The 11,546-nt window shown below is 39.1% G+C and overlaps 2 protein-coding genes and 1 non-coding gene across 3 annotated transcripts; 1 reads left to right on the top strand and 2 right to left on the bottom strand.

The window, feature by feature from the left end:
• Nucleotides 1-1,249: 1,249 nt before the first annotated feature.
• Trnag-gcc (transfer RNA glycine (anticodon GCC)) lies at nt 1,250-1,320 on the bottom strand. Its single transcript has one exon. It is a non-coding gene; the product is annotated as a tRNA-Gly (tRNA).
• Nucleotides 1,321-2,002: 682 nt separating this feature from the next.
• LOC120957365 (trypsin 3A1-like) lies at nt 2,003-3,718 on the bottom strand. Its single transcript, XM_040379544.2, has 3 exons — nt 3,258-3,718; nt 2,863-3,194; nt 2,003-2,786 (listed from the first exon to the last, which is right to left on the bottom strand). The coding sequence occupies exons 1-3, from the start codon at nt 3,561-3,563 to the stop codon at nt 2,591-2,593; spliced, it is 834 nt and encodes a 277-aa protein (XP_040235478.2). The 5' UTR covers nt 3,564-3,718; the 3' UTR covers nt 2,003-2,590.
• Nucleotides 3,719-7,314: 3,596 nt separating this feature from the next.
• On the top strand, nt 7,315-10,052 carry LOC120959278 (hexamerin-1.1-like). The gene is made up of 3 exons (XM_040382557.2): nt 7,315-7,618; nt 7,682-7,809; nt 7,883-10,052. The coding sequence occupies exons 1-3, from the start codon at nt 7,507-7,509 to the stop codon at nt 9,737-9,739; spliced, it is 2,097 nt and encodes a 698-aa protein (XP_040238491.2). The 5' UTR covers nt 7,315-7,506; the 3' UTR covers nt 9,740-10,052.
• The last annotated feature ends 1,494 nt before the right edge of the window (nt 10,053-11,546 follow it).

Raw genomic sequence — 11,546 nt, 5'->3', positions numbered from 1 at the left:
GCACATCTGTAGTGCCAACGAAAGCAAGATTCGCATGCCCAAAACTACAAATTCTTTTTTAGCATAGAAGTTCGGGTATTTGAGGAAAAAAGTAATCTTAAGAAAGCTATTGTATTTTACCATCATTCTAGTTGCTAGTTCAAGCATGGAAATAAATTCCTTTATTGGCCCAGTTTGAATGCGAATCATATACAGGGCGTTCGGGATAATTTTGACAGTTACATTTTTGTTTATAACTCGTGATCGAATTAGCATAGGAAAACAAGCAATACGTCATTCGAAAGCTAAAAGTGCACAGAACAAGCAGCAAAAACATCCCGCGATAAAAAAATGCCAAAAAAGAGCACATTGTGGAAGCGGATCACATGCATCATGATGATCCGCGCCGGACGCGACAACCGCGACATCATGCAGTGCGTGCAGTGTTCGCTGAACACGGTGAAGGCGATCTGGAGTGAGCTGGGAGAAAACAGCGACGACGACGAAGCGGTGGCAGCACGAAAACCACATTCTCAGCGTCGGGATTGCGTGCGGACCGACGCTTTCCTGGCTGACCTCCAGGCGCGCGTGATGGAAAATCCGGGGATCGGAATTCGGCCGTTGGCACGTGAAATGGGGGTGGCACCATCCACGATGAAAATGGCCCTGAATGACGACCTCCGGCACTTCTCTTACAAGCGCCGAAGAGGTCAGTTGCTGACAGAGAAGGGCCGCGAGCGTCGGTTGGGGAACGCCAAGAAGCTGCTCAACTTGCTAAAGCATTCCATGGAGACTGGTACGCTGTGGCGCCGAATGTGTGGCCACCCAGCTCCCCGGATCTTAATCCAATTGATTATTTCGTGTGGGGCGCGGTGGAACGGGACACCAGCAGACCCTCCAGCAACACCAAGGCGGAGCTGATGGCGAAAATCAGGTCCGTTTTCGCGGCCCTACCCCGCGAAACTGTCGTCAGGGCTTGTTCCCGGTTCCAGAGACGGGTGGAGGCCGTAATAGAAGCCGAGGGCGGATATTTTGAATAAAATGAATAAAATACATGGTAAGCTACTATTTCTAAAACAAAAATTTGCTCGATGATTAATTTTGCCATAAATAAATTTTTTCTTACTCCGTAGGTGACTGTCAAAATTATCCCAACGCCCTGTATATATATGTTTCAGCCGTATCACGGAATCGATCGTGTGCTAGTGTTATCTTAAATTAGAGTGTTATACAACCACCTTTATATTTATTTTTAAAATATATAATTTTTTGCATCGGCCGGGAATCGAACCCGGGCCGCCCGCGTGGCAGGCGAGCATTCTACCACTGAACCACCGATGCTTGATGATTAAAGCGCATTAATGTAGCTTTGGAATATATTATTTTGATGGCGATGCGGTTTTATCGCGAAACGTAGATTGTTACAAAACATTTGAAAGAGAACAATATGCATTGATTATTTATTTCATATGTATATTTTTGTAATTATTTGTATTAAATAAACAATAGTTTAATAATCTGTAACAATATGTGCTCGATACAATTTCAAAAAAAAATATTTAAAGAGATATATTTGGATGGTATGCTGCGGTATACATGTAAACGGTGAGATTAAATGAATTGTTTTAATTGTTTGTTTTTAATTTATGTTGAAAATAGTTTTTAATCATTTTAATACCGCTAATACTCTTTAATTTTTTTGTACTGTAACAAAATAATGTTATAGTCATTTATTTGATGTCATTGCTGTTCAAATATTGCACCCAAACTGAAAAAAAATACTTTTACCTCGGACATGTCATTTAGTGTATAAGTTAACATATCTTTCAAATTCTATATTTAAGAACATAATATCGAAGACCATATAATGTCGTCTTTATGTGTATAGACTAATTTAATTATTTTGTATTTCTTTGACAGTTTTGGTATGTTCGTATCGGCTATTTGGATGCTAATGTTTCATAACGATATACTTACTTGCTTAGTGTGCTCTTAGTACTTTAAGACGGCTTCTGCTCACCGCTCAGCTTTGTACCTGAAGTTAAACGATTCTCTCTAGCACGAATGAAGGAGAAAAGAAAGAACGATAACAACATGTGGTATACTGCATATCGCAATGAAACAAAAGAGTGATAACAGTAGCACGAATAATTGTCGTTGTCATCGCTTTCTTTCCATGCGCTACGTGCTCTGTTCACTCAAAAAACTACGATTTCAGGCCCGCGGTCAAAGTGGTTTACTCAAAAAACTTGTGAAAAAATGAAAGCCTAGCCACTCCAAAGCCAATTCAAGTGAAGCAGCATAAGTAAAACCAATCTCTGACGAGTTTTATTGAAAATGTTCGTCATGTAAAACTATTTTCAACTGACGTACTCATTAACATTTCATTATACAGTCTGTTCCCGAGTAGCGCAGTTCCCGACTTACGCGGATTCGGAGATACACAGTTTTCTAAATTTGACAGATCAAGCGAAGTACTAAATTAAATAAAAATTATCGAGTTATCAATTGTATTTTGGCCGAAACCCCAAAACTCGACTTACGCTGATATTCGAGTTAGGCGGATTCCTCGGGAACGCACAAACCGCGTCACTCGGGAGCAGACTATAATTTAAATTCCCGCAATGTTACGAATGAATTCACGAATGGCTGGAGCAAAAACTTTCGTAAACGCAGAAGGTAACTTGCCACGGCAAGCTACACCACCATACGAGGTGGCACCCGTTAGCTTGTCGTTACAAACGAATGGTCCTCCACTATCACCGTTGCATACATCACCATTATTGTTTTGCTGGGCACAAATAAATCTGTATAAATAAGAAAAACACGTTTAAGTAGAAAAAAAATGAATAAATCGAAAAATTACCCGTTTTTGGTACTTACTGTGGTGTAGCATAGCTACTCCATGCTGCTGAGCATTGTTGTGGTGATATTACTTGCAGAGTGGCATATTGCAGATTGTCTGGAGAGGTTTTTCGGTCATAGTTGTTATAACCCCATCCTGCCGCGTAGCATGTAGTATCACTAGGAACTTCCGCATCTTGGAGAGCAATTGGAGCAATATTTTTGTATCCTTGGAAGGAATTTTTTATTTGTACTATCCCCGCGTCGTAATTATGTGTTTCTGGGTTGTAGTACGGATGGATTATGACTTTGCTAGCGAAAAACACGACACCACCACTAGTCTGCGACGTACTGCCTCCGTACAACGTGATCTGTGAATATATTAGGAGACATCGGGCGTAAAAAGCAGATATGCTCATGGATAGTCTTCTTACCGAAGCAGGGTTCTGATTCTTGTACAGACAGTGAGCAGCAGTAAAAACATGCGTGTATGTTATAATACTAGCACCACAAACACCCGCGCTATTCACACGCAAACGCACTATGTAGGGGTACGATGCTATATTTGCATTCTTTCCATTAACAATGCGCAAAAAACCAGCCTTGGACTGCTGTGTAATTTTGTTTGATTTTCCATTTCTTTCTACAGTTTTGTTCACCACGAGACGGTCACTAGCAAGCACATTCGTAAAGCACAATGCCAAAAACACAGTACCGACGATCACCATCACTGATTGCATTTTAATTTTGAGACACTTACGGTAAACTCCTACATTTTCCTACGTATTTATGGCACAAGAGGATTTAAGGCACCAGGTACGGTAAAGCGTAGACTGTGGATTGTTTGTCGGTAACAGTTGTTAATGTAAATCAAACAAGTGTTTCGTTCGAATTGGAGAAACAGATTTTTCTTTGCATCTTGCCTCTATGCATATTCTCAATTCGTTTAAAGCGATTGTTTTGCTTACGACCCAATTCATATGGTCTGAAATGTTCTCTTTCGATGAGCGATATGGGATATGACATATCAATTGGGGATAGTATGGTTGCTGAATTACTATGTTGTAGTATGTATCTGTTTTGCTTTTTTACATTTTGCGCAAAAAATTGATAAAAACCTACTTGATTAGCTTGTCTTTCAATTAGATCTAAACAAATAATGTACATTAATGTGTAACTTTTTATTTCAGCATATGCATTAATATTGTGAATATTGTGAAAATGAATTGATTAAAATGCGTAAATGAATCGTAAACGTAAATGAATTTAAATGAAGATTATGAATATTTCTATATACTGCGTTGAACACTGCGTCGAGTTAATCTGGTTGCATAAAACGTCTGTGTTTAGTCAGCTGAATAGTTATCTCACGCATGTACGCGACATTCAATACTCAAATGGTACAGCGCCTACCATAACTATATGGACAGTCATTTTTCGTGATTTTTGGAAAATCCTAAAGAGATGGATAATAACAGTGAAAGTGGGAATTGTGTTAAATACTATTTTACATCTTTGCATATTTTTCAAAGTTTAAGGACCATTATTAAATGACTTTTTTTTTTTTGGCACAACAACCGCTGTCGGTCAAGGCCTGCCTGTACCCTCTAGAGAAGTGAGCTTGGCTTTCAGTGACTTATTGTTACCATACCCGGATAGTCAGTCCTAAGTATGGGGGCACGGTCTATTCGGGACTTGAACCCATGACGGGCATGTTGTTAAGTCGTACGAGTTGACGACTGTACCACCAGACTGGCCATTACATGACTTACCATAAAATAATTTAGGGTCATGCCATAACTATAAAGACACTTCGAAAAATTGATTTATTATACTAACTAATGCATTTAAAAATCGTAAAAATGCAAATGACATGTTTTAGGACGATTTCACAGAAATACATTTTTTTACAATTTTAAAAAGTGATTTTATAACTTTTTTAAAGGTTTTATGAGGTTTAAAATTATAATTATCAGAATGATTTTTTTAAGATATAAAAAAAACTTTTTTCGCAGTTAATCATTCATAATCATTTTGAAAATGAAAATACGGCCAAAGCCGTAATACAGAGTTTTCCAAGTCAGTTTCAAATGTAAACATTGTTATTCACCGCATCCAAGATGTATTTCAACAGGTTTATTTGCTTCAGAATGAAATTTCAGTTTCAACACATGATTTTCAACACATAACAAACAACACGTCAAACTCAATCCAGCTTGAGTTGTGTTGAAAATCTTGTTGGAGAAATTAAAAATTATTGTAAAGGAACTGAAATGTCAAATTAATGAGGATTATCATCTTGCGATGTTAAGCACGCGGTGAATAACAATGTTTACATTCGAAAGTGACTTGAAAAACCCCGTAATCTGAATTTAAATAAAATAAGTAAATAATTTTGAAAATGTACACCAAAATTTGTTAAAACATTTTAAAGAAATATTTTTAAATTGCCATGAGAACCTTACCAATTTAATGAACAATGAACACTGATCCGGTTAAACCAATGCGACACAAATACCACTGCAACGATGTTTTAGTAGAATCGAAATGTTTTTAGATCTTTTTTTTTGTATTCGTGTTTTGTAGTCGAAGTCGTTTTTTGTTATGAGTCATGTGGTAATGGCCCTTAAACTTTGAAAATATACAGATATGTGAAATAGTGTTTTGCATAATTCACACATTCACTGTTTTTATCTTTCTTCTTCGAATTTTTCGCAAATCGCGAAAAATGGCTGTACATATAGTTATGGTAGGCGCTGTATAGTTGTAATTCGAAATGCATAGTATTTGTCGTTGAAGGAAAATTAAAACTTGAAGAAAAAAAATTGATAAACAACTGAATACCAACTCTGGGCAACGATTCAAATTCTCGGACGGTGTGATTGAAACTGTTGCCATATTTTTGTCATATTGCTGACACTTATTGAGAATACGTAGAGTGTGCACAACGTATGTTTGACAATTTTGTGTGTCGTTGTAGTTAGAAAGACTATTTTTCCGAATTCGATTTTTTTTCTCTCGTACTGTCATTGAAGATGCACTTGCGAGAGACGATGTAAATAATAATACTATGTGAATATTTGGTAAAATATGAAAATAAATAAATTATTATAATTTTGTTTTTACTTTCAAACAATACAACGAAAAAACGACTGTGAGTTGGCTTAGTCTATGAACAGTTATGAAAACTAGAATAGTGATTTTAATTTTGGTTAGATTATTGAGTCATATGATATTTTTTTCGGTTGGCATTGACAAAGTTAATACATTTTACAGATATACTAGCAGCAGCTGCTCAAAAGTGATAAAACACCGTTTGTCGACTGTTTCACTTCTAATGGATCCCTATTCCCTACAATTTGGGGATAATTTCCTTTGCTTTCAATCAATTTGCTCCGGTACTTGATGTGTGTTTACGAGATCTTGATGTTTTTATGCAGAATCTTGATCGACTATGTTATGTTTCACTGTGCTTTATTTCACGTACTGTCGGGGAATGATCCCGAAATGAGGCTTGAGCCCCTTTTATACTAATTTTAACAATAGAGTGGTAATATGAGTGCAGACTGTTTCTTGCTAACTTATACTAATATAGTTTCCTATCGTACTAGTAGTAGTTCAATATATAACAGACTTCTAGTGGTTTTTAATCTTCCGGTTGACAGTCGTGATTTTTTTTAAGGCAGAAAACCCTAGTTTCTCCTTAGTTAATTTTGATGAATAGCTTTCTATTCTCTATATTCTCTTTCTACACCAAGGGTTTTCTTCAATTGAACGATCACAAGCGACGAACGTTTTTTAGTAATCGAATACGGATACGTGGCATACCTTATGGCGCTTATCAAAGCATTGTTCTTCTTGGCGCAAATGTACTACGCGATAGCAGGCTGGCTTTATATAGGTTTACTAGACATGATTGTACCTCACATCCGGATACTCTATCTTTGCTATACAGCAGGGGTATCCAAACTTTTCAGTTCGCGTACCGCATTGCTTCACAAATAATGTTGTTGAGGGGCATTTTAACGTTTCCTTTACAATGAGTATTCTTTTATTGAATCCTGATTCTTGTAAAAGTAAACATCTAAGTTCTTCAGAATTCATTATTAAAAAATAAGCTATTTATTTTAATCTTTACCTTTACTTTTTGAAACCCCTGCTATAGAGGAATGACTCCAATCGGTATCGGTCCAACGTTTGACGATTAAAGTGGCTAGCGAATGTATCATTAGGGTGGCAAAATACAAGGGTAATGATGAATTAAATACAACACACGCCTAACAGTAGAATACCAAACGAATTGAATATACTGAAAAGAAGGAATATGAAAGTGAAGCAACTAATTCAAAAAGAATAAAATGTTTTTTATTTATATTTTGGTTCACCTAACTGCCCTACGCCAACACTCTAGATTAACTGGAGCTTGTAAAACTGTACACTTGCTATCAATATTATGCAACCGCATGGACGTGAAAAAATATTCTTATCAGCAAGCATGCACTGCTCCTTGCACATCTCATCCGTATTGTGCACCACCAATACCAATGAAAGGCGCGAAATATAACCAAAATTTCGTCATCGCCATCACCTTCAACGTTATCAACGGAGTAGATGGCCAAATCTATAAAACCGGGTGCACGGTACCGTGAGGTGTACAGTTGAAGTTTTGCGATCGAACACGAAATGCAGCGGGCGGGTTACTGGTTGGTGGTTCTTGGAACCGTGCTGTCGTTCTGCCACGGTACCTATGTACCGATAACGCAAGCCAAGGTGGACGGATTGCCGGTCAAATATGGTAAGTATATGAGTTGGGCGAATCATTGCAAACATTTCCATAACCTTTCACTCACCTTTACAGCTGATAAAGAGTTTCTAGTGAAGCAAAAGTTCTTCTTCGAGATTTTGCGCCATCTGCATCAACCGATCGCGTTCGAAGAGTATCTTCCGTACACGTCACGGTGGGTTACGGATCCGAGCAAGTATACGGTATGTAGCTCATCTCACAGGGAGTCGTTTCTCCTTCAGAAGTGTCAACGAGAGGTTCGTTATCCAATTTCAGAATTATACCGAAGTGGCTGAGTTTATACAGACGTACGAGCAGGGCGTGCTGAAAAAGGGACAAATCTTCACCATTTACAACTACTGGTACGCTAAGGAGACAGTGCAGCTGTACCGATTTTTCGAGAATGCGATCGACTGGGATACGTACTACAAGAATGTGGTCTGGGCGCGTGCCAACCTCAACGAGGGTATGTTCCTTAGTGCACTGACCCTTTCCGTGCTGCACCGCAAAGACCTGCAGGGTATCGTACTGCCAGCCATTTACGAAATTCATCCGCACCTGTTCTTCGACGGCGATGTGTTCCAAGACGCTACGAATAAGCGCGCACTTGACCCGAACTACGGGTTCTACGCGAACAAGCGCAACAATCTAGCACTGGCGAACTACACCGCATGGTTTGCAACGCAGTTTTATGGCGAAGGATCGCTGTCCTACTTTACGGAGGATGTGGGTTTGAACTCCTACTACTACTACTTCATGATGGACTACGCGCCATTCCTGGGTGGTGATAAGCTCGGCTTAAAGAATGATCGCCGAGGCGAGCTGTATCTGTACATGTATCAGCAGCTGCTCGCACGGTACTATCTTGAGCGTAGCTCGAATGGTTTGGGACCGATTCAGGAGCTAACCTGGGAGGCACCGATCAGCACCGGGTACTACTCTATGCTACGCTACTGGAACGGTGTTCCATTCCGTTCGCGTGAAGCCAACTTCCTGTGGCGCCCGTACGATCCGATCAAGCTGAATGGACTGAAGGCGTATGAGGAGCGCGTGCGGCAAGCGATCGATCTTGGGTATGTGGTAACGCGCGACGGACAGCGGATCAGCTTACGCCAACCGGAAGCGATCGATATTGTGGGCAATCTTGTGAGCGGCAGCGTTGATAGTGTGAATGTGGACTACTACAAGATGATCGAGACGTCGGCACGTATGATACTGGCCCAGGGAGACTACTACGGGTCGCCGAGCGAGGTTTGGCCCGGTGTACTGATGCACTACGAAACGTCGATGCGTGATCCCGTGTTCTATCAGTTCTATCAGCGACTGTTGGGCTTTTACTCGGACTTTAAAAGCTATCTACCACCGTACACCGTCGATGAGCTCCAGTTCAAGGGTGTTGAGATAAAGGGCGTTTCGGTGGAGAAACTGTTCACCTACTTTGAACCGTTCGATGTGGATATTAGCAATGGGCTTGGATTCAACTACGGTGGTGAGCATTCGACGTGGAACTTTAGCGTGTACGCGAGAAAGCAACGCTTGAACCATAAACCGTTCAGCTACGTGCTGAACATTAGCTCCCAGTACGCAGGAAAGGGTGTGGTGCGGATGTACATGGGACCGAAGATGCACTCCCTTAGCCAGCTCCAGTACATGAAGAAGTTGTTCGTTGAAATGGACCAGTATATGGTGGATCTGGTGGTGGGTGATAATCAGATCAAGCGAAATACGCGCGACTTCTACTACGACATTCGGGACCGGACGACGTACTCCGAGCTGTACATGCGCATCATGAAAGCGTACAAGGGCGAGGAACCGTTCGTGCTCGACATGTCAGAGGTACACTGCGGTTGGCCCGATCGGCTGCTGCTGCCCAAGGGTCAACCGAATGGGTATCCGTTGAGCTTCTTCTTCATCATCACACCTTACTACCCGCCCAAGGTACCACAGTTTTCGACCTTTGATACAACGTACACGTGCGGCACCGGGTCGGGCTCGAAGTACATTGATGCACTACCATTCGGGTTTCCGTTTGATCGTGAGATCAACTTTAGCAATTTTGCTACCAAAAATATGCACTTTACTGATGTGCTGGTGTATCACGTCGATGGAAATCAAACGAACGAATCACATTGAAATTTTTTTTTTTTGCAATCGTATTAAAGGCTGATATGTTTTTTTTTAATAAAATTGGATAAAGATAAGTAGGGTAAGTGTACCAATTGTGGCTATAACGAACACTATTCTCGCTCTAAAATAGTCTATTTGCATTCTAAAACCACGGATGGATTTTTCAATTCATATATGCACATTTTAACACATTTGTGCATCTTTAGTTCCGTTGTTGGCCACTTCCGTTTGTATAATATCACCCTTTTAAAATGTGTTGCCAAGATGTTTGGCATCTGTTATCATTTGGCTAAGAGCAACACTGTAGGAAATTATTGATTATGAGGTAACTAACTTTAGTTTTTTTTCTTAAAATTATCATTTTGTTTGTAAAATGTTAGTTATGTAATGACTTCACATCAAAATTTACCGTGATTTCATCAATAATGTGCCTTTTTGCGTGTGTCCATAATTGGTATAACTGAACATCGGTGTACTAAATATCGCATTTCATAAAGTATTATAAAATCGAAACTATTCCAGCAAAATAATGCATTCTTGAATGACTTTCATACGAAAAAAGCGTGATCTGACGCCGCTCGGGTCGCCCTATTGCCATGTGCGCTCTTGTTCTTCCCTGATTTATAGTTAGGGCTAGTCTTGGCCAGAGGATGGTTTATTTATTTATTTATTATTATAAAGTATCGAGCCTCCATGGCCTACATACACAATTAAAACTAATGTCTTATAAACTATGTGTTCCTAAAACTAGACATAATGCATTCTCGTATGACACTAGAACATTTTGGTATACTAAGGGACAGGTCTATAACATTTGAAAATAAATTAAAATTCTTGGACATCAATAGCAACGGATCCCTAGCACAGAAAAGACGATAACGAAAATCAGTTATTAAAAATTGTCGAGTTCTTAAAGGTCTAGTAGGGACATAAAAATTTACTTGACTTAGCAATAGAGGTGCATCGATTCTTCCAGTTAATAGTTTAAAAATAAAAATTCCTTGGGCAACCATTCTTCTCTTTTCCAAAGTTTCAAGCCCTAACAACTGACATCCCGTATGATAAGCTGGTAGTACGTCGTTATGTCTCCACGGAAGCCGCTTAATAGCTACCCAGGTAAATTTTCGCTGGATCCTTTAGGTTAGACAATGGCTACAACTTTTCATTTCAAAAAATATAAACAGTCCACCTGATTTGTCCTCTTATGCGTATCGCGCTGAAACGGTAGCTGGCTTCGCTATAGCTTCCAGGAGATATGAAGGATTGTCAGGTGATATGGAGCGTGTCTAAGCAGGGTATAATAAGAAAGATGTAAGATAGCAAAATTTTAGAAAGGTCAGCCACATCAATTGAGCGATTAATAAAGCGTGTCTATCAATACAACTAATGATAAAAAGGGATATTTGAAACTAACTATTAATTTTACGTATTTAATGGTGGTTACATACTCATATTGATGCAGTGAATTTATTGTTATTTGATTTGAGTTAAAACAATGTCACAAAATAATTTTGGGTGTAGATATCCACGTATTTTGGCCTATAGCCACAATTGGTACAGCTATGGCGAATTGTTAGGAACATTATAGCCATAATTAGTACCTTGAGATGCAATTTTAAATTGAGAATTTCTACGATTTCAAGAATTACTGAGTCAAAATAAAAAATACTCTCGTGTTCTACACATTTTTGGTTTCAAGAAAACATGAAACAAGAAGTTTGAAATTTTACCCAATACTTATTTTTACAGGAGTAAAATCGGTATCTTTATGACATAATAATGCCATAATTGGTACACTTACCTTACTATGTAT

The sequence above is a fragment of the Anopheles coluzzii genome, chromosome 3 (assembly GCF_943734685.1).
Source record: "Anopheles coluzzii chromosome 3, AcolN3, whole genome shotgun sequence".
In the NCBI taxonomy this organism is placed as follows: Eukaryota; Metazoa; Arthropoda; class Insecta; order Diptera; family Culicidae; genus Anopheles; species Anopheles coluzzii.
Note: the sequence above shows the minus strand (reverse complement) of the source record. Positions and strands in the feature narration are given on the sequence as shown.

Excerpts from the sequence above, each read along its gene's own strand:
- LOC120959278 (XM_040382557.2), top strand. The coding sequence starts at position 7,507 with ATGCAGCGGGCGGGTTACTGGTTGGTGGTTCTTGGAACCGTGCTGTCG. Across the intron at positions 7,619-7,681 it reads CGGATTGCCGGTCAAATATG|CTGATAAAGAGTTTCTAGTG; the intron begins GTAAGTATATGA and ends TCACCTTTACAG. Across the intron at positions 7,810-7,882 it reads CGGATCCGAGCAAGTATACG|AATTATACCGAAGTGGCTGA; the intron begins GTATGTAGCTCA and ends ATCCAATTTCAG.
- LOC120957365 (XM_040379544.2), bottom strand. The coding sequence starts at position 3,563 with ATGCAATCAGTGATGGTGATCGTCGGTACTGTGTTTTTGGCATTGTGC. Across the intron at positions 3,195-3,257 it reads AGAATCAGAACCCTGCTTCG|ATCACGTTGTACGGAGGCAG; the intron begins GTAAGAAGACTA and ends ATATATTCACAG. Across the intron at positions 2,787-2,862 it reads AGTAGCTATGCTACACCACA|ATTTATTTGTGCCCAGCAAA; the intron begins GTAAGTACCAAA and ends TTATTTATACAG.